The sequence below is a fragment of the Aquila chrysaetos genome, chromosome 22 (genome assembly GCF_900496995.4).
Source record: "Aquila chrysaetos chrysaetos chromosome 22, bAquChr1.4, whole genome shotgun sequence".
NCBI classification, from domain to species: domain Eukaryota; kingdom Metazoa; phylum Chordata; class Aves; order Accipitriformes; family Accipitridae; genus Aquila; species Aquila chrysaetos.
Window position 1 is genome coordinate 7,626,284 of NC_044025.1, and position 18,300 is coordinate 7,644,583.

An 18,300-nucleotide genomic window follows, 5' to 3' on the forward strand; every position below is an offset into this window, starting at 1 on the left:
ATATCTATAGTGCTCTCTTAGATATCTATAACCAAAGGAGGGAAGTGTCATAAAAGGTGTCTGTCTAGTAATAAAGTGTCTTAGAGACTACATTCTCCAGGGCAACTTCTACTATGCTTTGTGGTGGGGGGGATGCTGAGGATGCAGATTCCCTCTGACAAAATATAATTGAACAGTAGTCTTTTCTTCACAGAAAATGACACTTCACTGATTTTTCATTTCCTACTGGAACCCTTGAAATAATGATTCCTTATTCTTGACTTGGTACAAAAAAAAAAGGTAAGAGGAACTGTTTTTTTCCTGTATTTTGGTTTAAATATTTATGTCAAAGATGATAGACTGTTACTGATTTTGTACTGTTATCGTATGTAAAAGCTATGATTTTCACCTTTCAAGCATTAAGAACAATTCTTCTTGGCAGGAAAACTATGTAGCGAACAGACATGACATTTAAGAACATACTTGCCTTTCACCTTTGTAATCTGTCACAGCCTGCAGGTTTTGGTAATAAAATAAAGAAATGATAGCCGGATGGAGTTTGGTATTTATTTTTCATAGACTACATATGGAGCAAAATGGAAAATATATCGCTAAATAAATAAAGATTGCTAAATTTTATCATTTACATACTGAAATACAGTGCATATTTATCTGAACAGAATCCAGATCTTAACACATATTTATACAAAAGGATTGACTCTCTCAGCTTGGGACTACGCACATATTTTGTTGTGACAGCTTGATGTTCATGATCATTTTGCCAGAACTTAGGCAGAATTACCCCGAAACTCCTGGTTAAAAGGATCAATGTAGTGAATCTTCAATCATCTAGGTTATACTTTTGAGCCGAGCTGTAAAAGTTAACAAATTAAAGGAGCTACCCATTTAATCCAGTTACAGTCAGTGTGACTTACTTCAAAACTTTTTAAGTTGATTTTCCTTACACTTCAAAATAAATTTTGAATTGTCGAAACTGCACCCAAGACATTTTTTAACAGCACTAGTAACAAAACCCTTGGACTACAGTCTAGCTAGGCATATAGTTTTCATTGAACATAGCCTTTGAATAGATCTAAACAACTTTCTGTGGAAGGGATGCAATAGGAGGTGGGAAAAGTCATATCGCCTTAACATTTGATTTTTCTGTATCTTTGGTCATCCAACTATTCCAAGCATGCAACTGAATCACATTTGATACATCTCTTGTCATCTTTGTATCTTCCGGTCATACTGTCATCCTTTGGAACTTACTCCAGAGTTACAACGCTTCACTGTAACTAGCTCCAGACCCTTTTCAAATGAATATATTCTCCCTCTTTTTGAGTGGAAAAAATTAAGAACTGGGCTGGGTAACAACATATACAAGGTGCAACATATACATAAATTAAATCATGTTGCCAATACCTTATATGGAAATATTGTCTGGAATGCTGCTTAGGAAGCAAGAGTTCCCCGATCACACTTTCCTGTTTGAAGAACTGTAGATTTTACTAAACACAAAAATGATTCTGCAAATGTAGAACTCAAGAAAAAAAAGAAGTCCATACATGTTTTTATTTTGCTCTTTTTTTTTTTTTTAACCTGGAAAGGTCCATGTACCCTAGGATGAAATGTATAGATTAATCCAATTTAAGAGTGGGTAAGGTTGAACCCCCCCATATTTAAGAATCAAAACCACTTAGAAACTTGGATAGTTAACTCCTATATTTCAGCGCTCAAAAAAATAAAAAAAAGAATAAAAATCAGTGATTAGCTGCCATCTAAGTTTCCTTGAGAACTACAAACACATGTTCAAGATACAAGTTCCAAAATTCTGCTCCTATAGCACATTTGTTTTTCAGTTTCAAGAGTATCCATCAGCCCTGCAAGATAATTGAAGGAGGTATTTGTCTGCCCATGTCACCTGCAGTAGTTGCAGCAGTCTTAACAGACCACTGGCTGCTGAACAAACCAGGGCAGGTGGAGGGGTAAATTATACACTTTTATTTCACAGTTTTAGTGTTTAGACCACTAAGACTGGGACTCACTTACTTGCTCAGTGTGAGAAGAATTCAAAATTGCAATTTTCTTCTCCCAGTAAGATGCCCAACTCATCCCTATTAGGTGCTTTACATTTGGGAGAGAAGTCATCCTTTTTCCTTCCTGATCAAACTGCTCCATTTACAATAATGGATGCAGTGCCAATTAACTTATACCAGTTGAAGGGTATGGATAAGTTAGAGCCCTTTCCTGTAGGTTGAAGAGACAGTTTTGCATCATCTTGGGGAAGAAAAAAGAAAATAAAGCCCCTTCCAGAGAGGGGGGGGGGGGGGGGAAGAGAGAATTGGATAGTGCCCTAGTCAGTATAGTAACATCTATTTTTTTTTTCGTGGATCTAGCAATAAGCAATTTGAGAACAGTTTAACAAAAATCAGCAATAAATGCAGAATGGTATATACTGCCTTCCAAATATTGATGTATTTTCCCACATTTTTAAAATGGAAATGAAATAAAAAGCAAACCACTTAGAGAATTATTTACCTACTTGATTCTAATAAAATTCTGTCACTTCTGATTATGTATGCCAAGGAAAAAAAAAAAACAAAACCGAACCACACAATGAAATAGCAAGTCTACTGTCCACCTCAGTGTTCCTTAAATTTTTTCTTCTTGTGGCTTTTCTCCTTATCTCCAATTTTTCATATCAGTTTTAAATTTACTGTGATTTTTAAAAAAATATGGCGTCAAATTGAATAAAAACTTAGCTGCCTGCAAGTGGAGGGGGGTGTACTTAGCATCTTCCTGATCAAACACTGAGGCCCAGGATGTTTCAGGCTTGTCTTTTCAAAACCTTCTGTACCTTTTTTTTTTTTTTTTTTGTGTGTACATTTATCACATCCCCAAGGCAGCAGCACACGAACCGTGATGGTAAAGAAAGAATCAACAACTGTTTCTCATGCTGGCAACATATATTTATTGTCATTTTGGAGATAGGTTACCATGTGTATATCAGGACTTCACACTAAAAACAAACTGGGATTATGAACTCTTAGCATATGCCAGTTGGAAATTAAAGGACTGAATATAAAGCTGACCTTTAGAAGATATTCATTCAGCTGGTCTATTTTTGTGTCCACCCCCCCCCTTTTTTTTTTTTAATTAAAAGCTAAGCATCTTCCCCTCCCCCTTCATTTCAACCTCAGAAAAATAAATGATTATCCAAATGCAGCTTTTCCTAGTTTTACTAATAATCTGCTGGCAATCTCAGAACATTTATATTGTTGATTCTACAACTTCAGAAGGAAGCTAACCTTTACAAACCGTGTTCTTCCTCTACTTTGCTTGGCTACCTAGTCCAACTTTAAGGACTAGACTTAAGCAGATTAAAGATTTGCTTATATTAGACTATTGTGGTTACATTATTATGGTGCAAACCTTCAACATATGCGCTTTGCTGTTCCAGAACAAGCTATATCAGTGCAAGATCTGACAGTCTGTGCAAAAGAAGCTGCAGTGCTACAAATTCTTGAAATACCGTTCCTCTCCATCTCACATGTATTGACTAACAAACATCTCACTCCCACTAATTTGACCAATCCCAAATACTGCCCCAAAAAAGAGGATGAAGATATTTCATGCTTTTATACAAAACACAAGCCCCCACTCAAAAAAAAAAAAAAAAAAATCCGCAATCCCCCCCTCAAAAAAACATGTCAAAACTATGTTCCCCACCCTCCCAACATTCTAGCTTTTATATGTCGCCATTAAAACAAATGCATACAACTTACTGTACAAATATGAAGCTGCAGGCATTCAAGTTACAGAACATTCTGAAAATATTTCAAGCATAAAAAGTACACTTGATAATTGCAAAAATAAAGTTTCACTTTTTTAAAAAACATTTTGATCAGAGCTCAAGCAAAACAAACATTTAATGATACCTACTTCAGTTTAACTCCGTAAGAACACCACCGTCAGAAGTTAAAAACAAAAAACTCAAGATTTTTGGTGATAAAGTAAGTGACCATGTCTTTTAATGAAGAGAAATGGTATATACAACAATGGCACAGACCTTAAGCATCAACAACATATTTCAGCCAAAAGTAAGTCTACAAGTGATCTGAGTCATTCTTAGCATCAAATGGTACTGATTACTGAGAACCATAATCTGCTAGGAATAGACATTAAGTTAGACTAGTACGAATGGAAGGAAAGATTCATGACTTCAAATAGGCTCAGTTTTTGTCACTGAACTTTTTTTAGGCTAACAATTTCACTAGTGCAAGACCATATGTTTACCTGATTAAATGAAAACTCATAAATGTCACAATTTAAGAACACTCATACAAAACTATTTTTTTTTTCTTTTAAAAAAGTGCCACATACCATACTTTTACTAAAAAAGTTACAAACTAATGGAAGACTGTCTGTCTCCATCTCTTGTCAACAAGGAAAGGCCAAAGTGATTCTTTGATCCCAGCTCGAAATGGTGTTCTTTGACCTATCCCCAGCATCTCCAACTTCGAGCAATCTAGCTGAGCATTCCTCGGACGAAGGGCACCCACAACTGGACAATCAGTAATCTAAAAAATAAACAGAAAAAAACCCCAACACACCAACAAGTAATCAGAAATGACAGAAAAATATTTATTCTTATATAAGCTCATTTAGAAGTTTTCCTTCATAGTTTTCTATATAGGTATGTTCCCCTCCTCCCTCCCAGCTATTTTGTGGGTTGGCTTTTTTTTTGTTTGTTTGCTGCTTTTATGGTTAACTTCATTTTAACATAAGATACGTCAGGCAGAGCGACATAAAGTATCTTAAGTTAAATTTTTCTCACTCAGTTACTGCTCACCATTTACTGACCAACTTTTCTGTGTTTTATTCCTATTTTCACACTATGACTATAATCACAATGTAAAAAATGCTATAAAATGTTGACAGAACCATATCTTGATCAACATACCTGAAGAGAAAGGGATTTGGGCAGAAAAAATTTAGACTAACTTAGTGTTCTCCATTCCTTTTCTCTCCATCTTCCAAGCCACATTTCAGTTCCAGCCTTTACTAATTCAGAATCATTGACATTTGTTTTGGATATAAAAAAAAAAAATCTTATTTACATGTTATATTCTTGCAAAATTATCAGTATGTCTTTAATAGTAGTCTTAAGTGTCAATGAATCTGCAGGACAGGTATTTTAAGCAAAGCAAAAATGATTTGAAGTTCTTAACTGCATGTATTCAGAAATAAACCTGGACATTGAAAAGCCCTTAGAGTTTCCTACCTTCAAGTTAATGTTCTGTCAATCTGTAAGCTTTTTTAAGGACAAAAATACAGCAAAAAATACGGATTTACTCATGACTAAGGGGAACTGTTCTGCAGAAATACCATTGCACTACAGATTGTGAAACTGATTCCTGACTGACTGGGCAATTTTCCTAATTCAGCAGGTCAAAGCAGCTGTTGTTTTCCTGTGTTAGATACCAGACAGCATCCTCAGCCATACATCTGGTGTGCTAGACACACTCAAACAGATCATCCTGAAGAGGAAGCTTATTTGTATAGCTAGTGAGACCTACTTCTTGAAACGATAAAGCACATCCATCTTTCCACAGGTCGAACAACACATCACTTACTGGTCTCAAGTGGCTGCTGGGAAGATTGAAAGCATCTGCAATTGCACATGCCATTTCATACTTAGTCATCTGTTCATTGCCAGACCAGTGAAATGTTCCTTTTACTGATGGGTCCTACAGAAGAAACAGGAAACACAGGTGAAAAAAAGCAGCTAACTAGCCCTCAGACTAATTCCTGTGCAAGAATTGTGCAGAATAATCTTCCAGCAAGATCCTATCCTGAAAGGCATATTACAGCACCTCACTCATGTTCTAGAAATGTCTCATGCATTCTCAGAGAACACCTGACTAGGGATTGAGACTGAAAACTGGTGTTACATATATCTGTCCTGACTTTTCACGAACAGCTTATATTCTGTAGAATTCACAAGAGGGAAAGGAGGGAGCCAACCAACCAACCAAGGTCAAGTAGCTGGGAAGGAGGAACTCGGCTATTCTATACTATTCACTTATCAAAAACAAATGCAAAAGGCACCACACGCATTCTGAATGTTAAACTGCAAACAATGTACAAGTCCTATCAAACAAATTGACTGCCCCATGTGCACCATATGGGCATGGTCCATTTTTTTCCAAATAATATGTATGAAAAACAAGAACGTGGTCGGTTGGTTTTGTTATCTTGCAAAGGTGGTAACCTGAAGATGCTGTGGTGAATAAACACCATAAAGTATTTAGTCCAGTGGCTTCTTTTTGCCACTTCAGTGTTCTTAATAGAATAAACAAGGGCATCTTTGAGAATTACATTCAACCACCATGGGGTTTTTTTTAGTCCAAAATGGCAATTTGTAAGAGGCATATTAGAGTAAGTTAGGTATGTGCGTTTCTCTCCGGTATACTATAAGACACATGACAACTTTCAGAAGGATCTGTCCCATCACTCGCTTTTGTTTCAAATAACAGAAGATCCACACACTGTCATGTAAAGATACTGTAGTATTACAGCTAGTTCTTTCCTCCCTCCCAGCATTCCAGAAATGCAAATAATGCAGGTTCTATGCAGTTCTCGGTTGTTCAGAAACAAAGCCAAGAACTCGAACTGTTTTTACCTTAAAGAGGCTTGTTTCTTTAAATTCTTACCAGCATTCTCTTCTCTGCTAGTTGTCTGCAAACAGTTGCTACATCCTTGACGTTAGTAGGAAATCTTTGTTGCCAGTGGTCCATGTTGGCAGATTTATTACTGAACTGCACTTTATCAAACATAACAGTCACGGCACTTTCCTCCAGTCTTTCTACATCTCCATACAAGACAGGAATCCGAAGTACTGCAGCATCTAAAAGAAAGAATATTTTAAAAATATTAATATTGTTAGGAGTAGGTATAAATGCTGTAGCGTAACCTGAAAAGTGTTTTGGAAGCGTTAAAAGTATGTTGGTGATATTAAGCATCTACAGATCACAAAGAAAATGCAATTAATATGTTTGCCCTCACAATATAATTCTAATTTACATCAATTAAAGCAGTTTATAAACACTAAGTTTATATAAACTTATTTTCATTTATGCCATTGATTTCCAGAAAGTTAACAAGCTTTCATTAACACCGCAAGAGAAAAAAGAAGGCCTGTTTGGGTTAGAACAAAAATTAAAAAAATTAGAAATAACAACTGCACTATGAGATTACTCCAGCACTCCCCATCTTCCGTGGGTAAGAGCAGGAACAAAAATTCCCACCAATCACAAATCACCATACTCAGACATCAATTACAAAGATTTTTCAGCCAGCATGCAGAAGCCTCCTGCATAAAGGAGAATATTATTTACCAGAAGACAGACATGAACCTTGGAATGAATATAAAGCTTGACAAATAAGGAATAGGTTCACAGAATACAGCAGTAAACAATATTAGATTTCAAGATAGTGATTTGAGAAATTAAACTAACAGTAGACAAGTGCAAAAAGAAGGATGTTTTATGATGGTATACATTGTACTAGTCTATCTCAGTCATAAAGACTCAGAAGGCCTCTTTGAGGGGAAATCCAAGATGGCTACGACAAATTCATTAAAAGTAATACAGATATTTTTGCTTAAAGAAAAAAAAAAAAAAAATCAGTCCTGAAATTAGAAGTGCAAGTCACCAAATCATTGCAATTCTTAAAGATTCGTAGGAAAATGTTATAGCTATTAGGAAGACGAAAAGAAAAAGATAACACAAATTACTCTCACAGAAAAGTAGACCGAAAGAAGTACTTCCACAAGAACAAACAAACAACAAAAAAAGCCAACATGACACTCATTTCCTGCTGCTCTAAAAACAATTATTTGGTCGCTCAGCAAATATGTTCCTCCTCTCTTTAAATACTTGTTGAATTATTTCTTTTTTAGTATCTTTAGAAGTATTCATTATTTGCGAAAAAGACTGTCTTCCTTTTGTTCTCAGAGAGCTACCCGAGACTTGGAGAGCATTAGCTTCATTACCGATGGTTCTGAAGACCTACTAAAACTTTTCAGTTTTATAAGCATGAGTGCTAAATATAACTTCTATCCCCCCCTAACCAAACTAAAATATAGTTTTTTAAAAATATGCAACCCCCCTGAATTATTAGTGGAGATACTTGCATTATACAACAGAAATGGACAGGGAAGTTCTTCACACAACTACAGACATTTGATAGGGTGAATTCTACCTACATGATATTAGCAAATTAGTGGTTGGAAGACTAATGCATGTAAAATATTTATATTTGTATGAAACAATAGAATTGACATTTTCAAGCATCTTACTCAGCACCACCTTGAAATTCCTTCTGCTAATACCACCACTGCTGCAACCCACTACTACCTGACAGGTCATGCTCAAAAAGGTCATGAAACAACACTGAATGGTTGAGTTGGGGGAAGGATCTAGCAAGATACCCACACGTACTTGAATTTGGTGCAGTCTTATCTTCATTACCAATCTAGAAGAGGGAGCAAACAGCATCACAGTCAAATTCAGAGACGATATTTAAGAAAGAGGTGGAGTGAGTAACTTTTCCTTTAAATTGATTTTTACTTAAATAAGACTTTTCCTATCAAAGTATTTTTTAGAAAGTCTATTTCTTACTAGTAATGACAAACCTATATTAAAGGCCTATCATTTTCAAGAATTCAAATAAGTATATATTTACTTATTGAAAGACCATCACACTAGTTCATCAATTGTTCAATTCTCTGGTTAGGCAGAACAGAATCACATCGCGAATATCATATCAACATGCGTCCTTGTTTCAACTGGGATAGAGTTAATTGTCTTCCTAGTAGCTGGTATAGTGTTATGTTTTGGATTTAGTATGAGAAGAATGTTGATAACACACTGATGTTTTCAGTTGTTGCTAAGTAGTGTTTATGCCAAGTCAAGGACTTTTCAGCTTCTCATGCCCAGCCAGCAAGAAGGCTGGAGGGGCACAAGGAGTTGGGAGGGGACACAGCCAGGACAGCTGACCCAAACTGGCCAAAGGGATATTCCAGACCACTTGACATCATGCCCAGTATATAAACTGGTCCGGGGTGGGGCGCAGATCACTGCTTGGGAACTAAGTGGGCATCACTCGGCAAGTGGTGAGCAATTGCATTGTGCATCACTCAGTTTGTATATTTCAATTATTTCATTATTATTATTGTCATATTATTTTTATTATTAACATTATTATTATTTTCTTCCTTTCTGTCCTATTAAACTGTCTTTATCTCAAGCCATTAGTTTTACTTTTCTTCCAGTTCTCTCCCCCATCCCACTGGGTGGGTGGGGAGTGAGCGAGCGGCTGCGTGGTGCCTAGTTGCTGGCTGGGGTTAAACCACGACAACAGATCAGAAGCCTCTTCTGCAAGTGCACTGAGATTATTTTCTTCAAATTCTTTAAGAAAATAGAAGTGCTTCTTTCCTTATAATCTGTGAATGGAGACTGACAGCATACTAACTAGAAACAACCAAACCTCTCTTTTATACAAGAAATAAGTTTTAAATGCAAGGGACCATGTTCAGTCCCAAGCTTTTTTCCCCTATTAAGTAGAATTTTTAAAATTATGAGCGTATATTTTGAATGCCAATTTCCATTAAGAAAAGATTTAATTAATAAATTAAAAAAATAAAAAGTTAGTTGCTTAAAACCAGAAATATGTTACTAACCCTTTAGAAAGTTTTACAAGCAGGAAATCTGGTGTGTGTGGTAAGCTGGGTGATTAAAAACAAAATGGATGGCCTAATGGCTTACGTAATGAGAGCAAAACAGGAGATCAGCAAAAAACCCAAGAGAGTAACAGAAGCCTATGGTGATTTTATCTGCATTATTATTGAATCACAAGTCTGTTTTTCCCTCTAAGTAAACATACATTTAGAACAAGTACAACACATCCCTCCAAATAACAACAGCTATATATTAAAGTGTGGTAAAGCTTGTGCCATTACAATATATTGATGATGTAATTTATCTTTCCTTAGGAATATTTGATTCACAGTAGACAAAGGCTTGTGAATGTCCATCAGCAGAGACTAGTAACACAAACGAAGACCGGAACAAGTAAGAAATAAACCTTTAGTCAGCCTATAAGCAATAGGAATCATTTATGAGCAAGGAGAATGACTCCTAATCACATTCCTTTCTAAATCTCGTTTCCATGGTTTTGCAACTTTACCACTGACTTAGGAGTATATTAAGCTAATATGCAACTAAGTAAAAATAGAAAGTCTCTGTTAAAAGTGTGTGAGTGTATTCTTACCTTCATTATTTTCCAGGACTGCCTTTTCACCCTCCAGTTTGGTTTTACCATATAAATTCAGGGGATTTGGTACATCAGTCTCTTTATAAGGAGGGCTTGTTCCATCAAATACATAGTCTGTACTAATGTAGATCAGAAACGCTCCAACTCCAGCTAGGAATAAAATGTTTATACATAGTCTATTTCAATTCATGGCTTGTTTGAAATCCCAATAAACCTTTAAACAAATCTCCGAAGGACCTCATCTTCTAGCCCCATTCATTCCCACTGCTTTGTCTGTTCACTAATCCTTCACATAGACATGCACGCTACCCTTACAGAAAACGGATTGACGGCACACTTATCACAGAAATTACATTCAGCACTTCGAGTAACTTATTCGTATTTATGTCCCTGTATAAATAAATGCAGTATTTTAAAAAGAAACCAAATCTATTAGATGGTCTCCTTACCTGCCTCTTTTGCTAAGTTCCCTGAAGCAGCCACATTGAGCTGAGAAGCAGCATCTGGTTGACTTTCTACAACATCTGGTCTTCTCTCAGCAGCACAATGCACTATAACATGAGGCTGGAAATTAAAGACTAATTTTAAACAACACACATTATCAAGAGATTGCAGTTCCACCCTAACTCTAGCGATGAACTCCCTCAGGCAAAAAGGCATTTCACAAAGTTGTGAGAAGTAATAAAAGTAGTAGTATTATTAATCATGGCATTCTGAGGAGCATGTTTTCTTTAGGAAATAGAATAGGACCATGCTGCTTCAAGATACCAAAAAGACTGATCATTAATTTTGCCATTATGATCTTCAGTAGCATTGATTTTACAGCAAGACTGAAGTTGTTCATTGTTTAGTTTTTTTTCTTTTTAATTCTGTGTAATATAATAATAATAATGTATCTCACACACACCCCCATAATGGTACTTAAAAAAACCCACATTAGCCAAACTATTTTTAGATAAGCCATTTACACATGGCTTATGTGACATATGCAGACTATTAACAAGATATTCAAAGCCGTTTTATAGAATGGCCCTCTGTTGTATAGTATTTATTTCAGGTTTTATATATTCCCCTTGCAAGTTAAGATTGAAAAAACTGAACTTCTTACTGCACTGCACACTAGACACGCAGTTACTGCCATTGTATTCAAGTATTCTTCAACCTGAAAAGAACTGATTCATATGACTATGTCAATAACTCATATTTGTCTTTTTCTTTCAACTATCAATGCAAGTGTGCTGACACGTACATCTGCTACCTGCAGTCTGCCCATGGTGATGATAGCAAAGTTCAGAACTATCTGTATCTACAGAGCAAACCTACGCTCCAGATGCGGCAGAAGAGGCAGCCATAAATGTTTCAGAGCTCTGCCAAAGCATTAGCCCCACTAAAGCCACATGAACTGAGCATCAGAACAGCACTGTCAGCTGATTACTAGATGTATAAAGCACCCTTTATCCATCTACTTCACACTCCAGAAACTTACCTGAAAATCATGGATAATGTCATGAACTGCAATAGAGTCCAGAAGATTAATCTGTTCAAATCTGGGCTGAGCTCTCCTGTATCCACAGCCAACTGCATTCCAATTATTTTCATTGAATTCTTTAAACACAGCTCTGCCAAGAAGTCCCGTGGCACCAGTAATCAAAACTCGCCTACTGGGAATATGAACATCTTCCTAGGGAAGTGAGAACAGGAAAACATTTCTTTCTACTACTATTTATTACTGTTTTTTCTTAGAAAGTATGCAAGGCTACAGTCAGTGCTACTGTATTGAATAGCTTTCCTTGCCACATTAGTGTATTGGAGTGTCTCATGGAACACAAACATCTGGGAGTACCAATACGCTACCTAGTCAAGTATTTAAACATATTTTTGAAGATAATGAAAACAAAACTTAAATGGGAGACTCATTTATTTCCACAACAAGAGGGGAAAACAAACCAAACTACTAATGAAGACAGAATTTTAAGTTCACTCAGAATCTGATTAACTTTGTGCAATATGAAATGAGGGAAAGAACTCCTTTTGAAAATGGACCCCAAATATGTAACATTTAGGGTCCACATCCTTCAACAAATAATTTTCGATAGACTGTGCCTGTTAGAGGCTGCAGCAATACAACACAACTCACTGTGGGCCTACCTACAACGACTGTAAGAATTGAAGAGTTGAATTTTATTATTAAATAGAACAGTAATTCATCATTATTTAACACAATAGCCTAATAATAATAAGTAAAACCAAGATATAGCTCCCTTCTCAGTTTTACAAAATGCATCTGAAAGTGATTTGGTAATTTAAACTCTCAACCTATACAACATACTAAAGCTTTACTTCAGCTACTGCACATTTCAGTACTTGAGACAGTTGTCTACATCTGTTCACACAAAGTTCATTCCTCTCCACCGCTCACTAGACCATCAAGTTTTCAAGGCAGCAAACTAAGACTCATGTCTGTCTGTGCAATCTTTATTCTCCTTTCACGCTTTCCCTCTCCACTTATCACGAACAAGAGCCTGCTAAAAACAAAAATAAAAGCATATGCTTACATGCCAGTACAGAACAAAACTTCAGATATGCAGAATCCATAAGTCTTGGGTTTCCTGACCACTTTATACACAAAGACAGTTTGTGATAATTGATTAGAATTTTGTAAACGCTCTCTACTATGTAAATAGCCCAATCACTTCTGAGCATTCATACATTTTCAGCATTGTAACAGACCACAACTTTTTGATTGCAGCACAGGAAGCAACAAAAATCGCTTCCAAATGGCTGTCTGTCTTTCACCCTTAAAGTTAAAAAAGCTTTTGTTCCATAAGTGTATATGCAGGGCTGCATTATGGAAACAGCCTATCCCAAAACAGTTGCTTTAAGTTCGCAGCACAGTGCATGCATTTTCCTCAACTCTAGATCTTCAGGCAGAGGACGACTTATTCCCATCAGTACTGGATGAAAATTAGCAATTTATATCTGGACAGTTTCCCGAAAATGACAAAACTACAGCAAATGACATTTTAAAAAGTTACCTTTATCTTTACAGTCAATTTGACCTCAGGACACAAGTTTATTTACAATTTTTTAAGGCTGCCCATGTTTCTCTGAAAAGCATAAACAAGAACATGCCAGTACTATTTTCTTTTTTTGTTATGTACTTTTTATCTTAGCAAAGGCTGGACAGAGCATCATAGGACAGATTATCAGTGCTTCTATAGCCAGAGGGTACCCACAAATAAATATCAAAGACTTGCTGCAGAAGACAGAGTTGAAAGGTTCTCTAAAAATGTCACAGGATATCTTTAATAAGTAGAAGGTGACCAACACAAAAACACGCGTCATTTGTAAAACCTGACATTTTCAAACATCGTTCATCTAAGTTCCTTTATTCTACACGTCATAAAGAGGATGTTACATTAGCAGCACAGCTTGAACCGAACACAATCCCAACTTAAACCAAGTTAAAGTACAGTTTGCATGCTGTTGCTCTTGTCTGCAAGACTAATCGGTTTTAGTCGCTTGTTCCTGGGAAACCACGATAAGCGATAGATGTTTTCCACAAATGCAACGCAAAGCGACTACCAGTTTAAACGTATTTCACCTTGCCAGAAGTTAAACATTCTGGTAATACAAAACCTGCACAGATTAACTTTTTTCCCTGTATGTCACCTCGCTCCTCCCAGAACGCCACTGAGCCGCAACAGCATTTCTGTCTCAGACCTAGGAACTACAGACGACAGAACTTCCGAGTCCAAAGGACCTCCGAGGTTTCATGTTCCCACCACTGCTGCTTGCAGATGCTCTCACAGACTTGCAGAAGCTACTGCTGCTGCCTCACAGCTGTCCACACACAGACAAGTGAATACATGTTAACAGCACCATATACTTCCGTGTAGCAACCAGGTTGCCTTTAACAGTTAGCAAAGCTAAAAAATTAATTCCTGTTACTTGCTTTGTCTTGCAAGGAATTAATCATGGTCCTCTAGAAGAGGAGGCGGCAAAAATCTATAGCTACTATCTAGGGGTATCAGTACGTAACTGAAACCACATATGGCATAACATCTTTTTACTTCTGTTAATTTACCTATTTTTTCTTAAATATGGTTGGAGTATTAATAATGTAACGCAACTAAAAGATAAGACCGCTCTTAACTCTTGTCCTAACATGCTAAGAAGTACACTTGGAATTTGCAGTAATTTTATTGAGAGTTGCTACATGTAAAGAATAAAAGACATTCTAGAACTCAAGCGTTACCCTTTTGCCTGCGAGTTTTATAGGCTTAAGTGCAAGTTCTTGTTCAGATTAGCCTATCTGCTAACAAATCTTTTGCACGTGTTTTTCAACTAAGAGGCAATCATGTTCGGTCATCAAGTGTGCAAAAAGTTCTCTTAGCAACTGATCTTGAATAACACTACTTAAATGCACAATTTTGAGTTTTACAATGAAGTATCCAATTTCTTTTTGCTTTATCTGACGTTCAATGCTCACTAAAAATTAATAAAAACAAGGCCGTACTCAGCAGTCCCATTCACATAAAAATGCGCAAGCAACAGCACTGTAACATTCAAAAATAGCATTTACGAGACCCAAGATTACTTTGCAGACACTACCAACATACAAAATAAGAGCGTAGTTTACAGAAATAGTAAAGCGTGATGCATTTCAAGGCGAAAACCGAGATACAAGTACTTTTTAAGCTTTACGTAAAAACCGAACCCGACAAAACCACGGTGAACTCAATCAAACCCGAAGATTCTAAGGAGCGCCCGCCGAAAACGGAAGCTACCGGGCTACGGCAGATTTGCAACGTAACGCGGCGACAAGAAGAGTCACTCGAGGGAAGGGGCCGCGAGAGCGAGCTCTCCCGTCGGCCGCGACACCACCTGCGGCAGCAAGCGGCAACCGCGCGCCCGCCGGGCCTCCTCCGGGTCGGCGGCGGGCGAGCCAAGAGGCGCACAGCCTCGGCCAGCAGCGGTGACGCGTTTCGCGGACGCGCCAGAGAGTCACGACCGCGGCAGCCGAGCGCTACACCTGCGGGCCGGTGTCGGCGACAGAACGTGGCCAGAGAAAGCAGCGAGCCTGCAGAGGCAGCGGCCGGCGGAGCTCCTGCACGGCGGCCGGTCCCTCCCACGGGTAAACCTCCGCGGGCGCCGCGCCCGCCGAGCCGAGCCGAGCCGAGCCGAGCCGAGCCGCTCCGGCGGCGAAGCGGCCTCAACGGGCACGGAGCGCTGCGCGCTGCGGCGCGGGAACACCGCCTCACGGGGGTCAGGGCGACGGGAACGCCACGGGGGTACCGAGCCATCCCGACCCCGAGCTCGGGGGCGATCCCCAGCCCAGCGGGGGCAAGGAGGCGACGGAAACAGCTTCGAACGGAGGGCCCCGCCGGGCGGGCGCGGGCCAGCGTGCTGCGCCGGGCCGGGCCGGGCCGGGCCGCACCGCGCGTCGGCACCTGGCCGCCGGCCCGGGATCCCGCTCAGCGGCCCCACCCGGCAGCGGCGGCCCGGCCGCCCCCCCCGCGGCCCCGCCCGGGCCCCTGCGAGGGCGGGACGGCCGAGCCCGCCGCGGGCGAGCCCTCCCCGGCCGCCTCGTGCGCACCCGGAGGTTTAAACCGCCGCAGAGGCGGGGCTCCCGGCGCCGCCGCTCACCTCCACCAGCTCGCAGCGGCCCGGCACGAAGCGGATCTTGAGCTCCTTCTCCCGGCCCACCATGGCGGCGGGGCTGGGGGGGGGGGAGGCCCGCCGGGGCCCGGGCCTACCTCCTGCGCCGCACGCCCGCCGGCCTCCGCCTGCCGCTGCGGGAGGGCGGGCGCGCCGTGCGCCGCGCGCCCTCATTGGGCGGCGGGGACGCCGCCGCCGCAGGCGCCTGCCGCCGCCGCGCGCTCATTGGCCGAGGAGCGCCGAAGGGGGAGGGGCCCGAGCGGGGCTTTAAAGGGGCGGCAGCCGCCGCGGCGCCGCCCGGGGGGGGGGGTGGCGCGCCGTGGGGCCCGGCCCCGGGCAGGTCTCTGGCAGCACCCAGCCTCAAAATAACCGTCCGGCCCGCGGGGCAGGCGGCAGGAACAGAAAACACGCAAAAGCCTTTTAGAGAAAATACGTGGGACGTGCGGGGGACGGGCCCAGCCCCCGCCGTCGTTAAGAACGGGCCCGAGGGGTCGGGGCGGTCGCCGCCCTCGCCGCCGCTGGGCTCCCCGCGGGGGGAACCGCTCCCCCGTCGCCCCCGGACCGCAACCGCGGTCGCCGGGTAACCCTGGACCCGGGGGTGCCCCCGCGGCCTTCCCCCCCCCCGCCGCAGGGCCGGCACCTGCGACCCGGCGCCGCCGCCCCGCCGGGAGGGGCCCGCGGGCGCGCAGCGGCGGGGCCGGAGCGGTCCTGCTGCCGGTCAAGGGAGACCTCGCCCTCAGACCAAAACACCTTCCGCGGCTGCGAAGAGCGACCCTGCGTCGAGCACTGGGACGTGTTCGGCAGAAATTGTTTCTTTTCCCTCTGAGAACGGTGGAAAAAACGGCCCATTTTCCAATTATCTTTACCCATAGCCTTATATAAAAGCAGCTGGTAAAGCCCACGGGGAAAGGGGGGGTGCTTTCTCAGAAGCAAGCGCTCGTTGTAGTACTCATCCCAGAGGTATAGTGTTACGCTTACAAGATGACAAAGGTTATTTTTTTCAATACAAGTTTTTGAAGTATCACAACTCTGTACACAAAGCTTTTTTTCTGTGATGCTTCTGCCCCACACAAAGGCAAAGACCAGATGCCTAACACTGTTTTTAGCAACAGGACTAAAGTTAAATAGATGTATAAGAATTAGCAGCCAAGATTTATTTTAGCTATGTTCACACTTATATCTTCACCTAATACATTTATTTCAGCTTGACTTAATTAAAATAGTATTTAACTGATAGTCATGGAAGAAAACCAACTGATAGTACAGGAGTTAACACACAGTTAAAGAGACAGCAGAAAAATCAACTAAAAATGGAATCAAATAGTATAATAAATGACCTTTACTTATGGCAAAAAAACCTGGCATTTGCAGGACAATGTAAGTATATATATATATAAAAACCACTTCAGCTAGTTTCTGCCTTCTTGGAATGCAGATGCCCCATTTTTCCTTGTAATAAGCTATGGACATGTAATTCCCTGTCATTAATCTTAGAATTCTATTAAAAATACCAGTAATTCATAAATTGAAATTCAGAAGAAAAATCTACACAGAAATACCAAACTGTTGAGCAGCGCTACAGTAACAACTCCAAGCACCTCTAACATCACACCCTGTCCTCCCCACACAGACTGAAGGACCTCACTGTACATCATAACAAAAACAGTGAAGTAGAAATAGAAGTTTTGCCCTCCAGGCTTAGAGCAAGAGGAAAATAGGGTCAGCATTAAAATCAGTCTCAAACTAGAACCATAAAATGGCCTGTAAAAGACTTTCACATTTTTGTCACCAGTGTAACAGCTACAAAACCTATGTGTAATTTGTTATCCTCATAACAGAATCTAGTCTATTTTTCTCTCAAATATTTACACTGAATTCAGTAGCATTCTAGCTTATATTTTCAATTTCTTTGTTATCATTATGTTCACTTTGTGAAACACTTATTTCATGGAATAGATAAACAAAAAATTTATCAAAGTCCATACCACACTCATTTAAGCATAATGCATCACTGGGTGACTAAATGCACCGCTCATTAAATTAACATTTCAGACTGTAATTCACAGAGACTAAAGCATAATTAAGTCTTTCTCTCTCTCCCCTCCTGTTTCCTTTCCCCTAGATTCTGTAATCAAAGTGTGGCAGCAATCTATTAATGCAAATATCCAGAGCCTTACCTGCTCCGTTTCCACCAGCATTTCAGGCATTGCCTCAAACTATAGAAGGAATTATATCAGCCTAGGAAATTATTGCAGTTCAACTGCGCATTTGTCCCTTTGTCTGCTTTTGCCTGCAGAGAGCACATGGACTGGAAGAAGC

At 40.3% G+C, this 18,300-nt stretch overlaps 1 protein-coding gene across 2 annotated transcripts; it reads right to left on the reverse strand.

Annotated features, from left to right (window-relative positions):
• Positions 1-2,929: 2,929 nt before the first annotated feature.
• Positions 2,930-18,300, reverse strand: MAT2B (methionine adenosyltransferase 2B). Of its 2 annotated transcripts, none has more exons than XM_029998505.2 (7): positions 18,159-18,300; positions 11,807-12,001; positions 10,770-10,884; positions 10,318-10,470; positions 6,699-6,892; positions 5,619-5,732; positions 2,930-4,562 (listed from the first exon to the last, which is right to left on the reverse strand). In XM_029998505.2, the coding sequence occupies exons 1-7, from the start codon at positions 18,186-18,188 to the stop codon at positions 4,392-4,394; spliced, it is 972 nt and encodes a 323-aa protein (XP_029854365.1). In that variant the 5' UTR covers positions 18,189-18,300; the 3' UTR covers positions 2,930-4,391. The 2 variants fall into 2 exon arrangements, with proteins under 2 accessions (XP_029854365.1, XP_029854364.1); XM_029998504.2 differs by lacking the exon at positions 18,159-18,300 and adding an exon at positions 15,970-16,131.

Excerpts from the sequence above, each read along its gene's own strand:
- MAT2B (XM_029998504.2), bottom strand. The coding sequence starts at position 16,032 with ATGGTGGGCCGGGAGAAGGAGCTCAAGATCCGCTTCGTGCCGGGCCGC. Across the intron at positions 12,002-15,969 it reads GCCGCTGCGAGCTGGTGGAG|GAAGATGTTCATATTCCCAG; the intron begins GTGAGCGGCGGC and ends TCACTTCCCTAG. Across the intron at positions 4,563-5,618 it reads CCAGCAGCCACTTGAGACCA|ATTACTGATTGTCCAGTTGT; the intron begins GTAAGTGATGTG and ends TTTATTTTTTAG.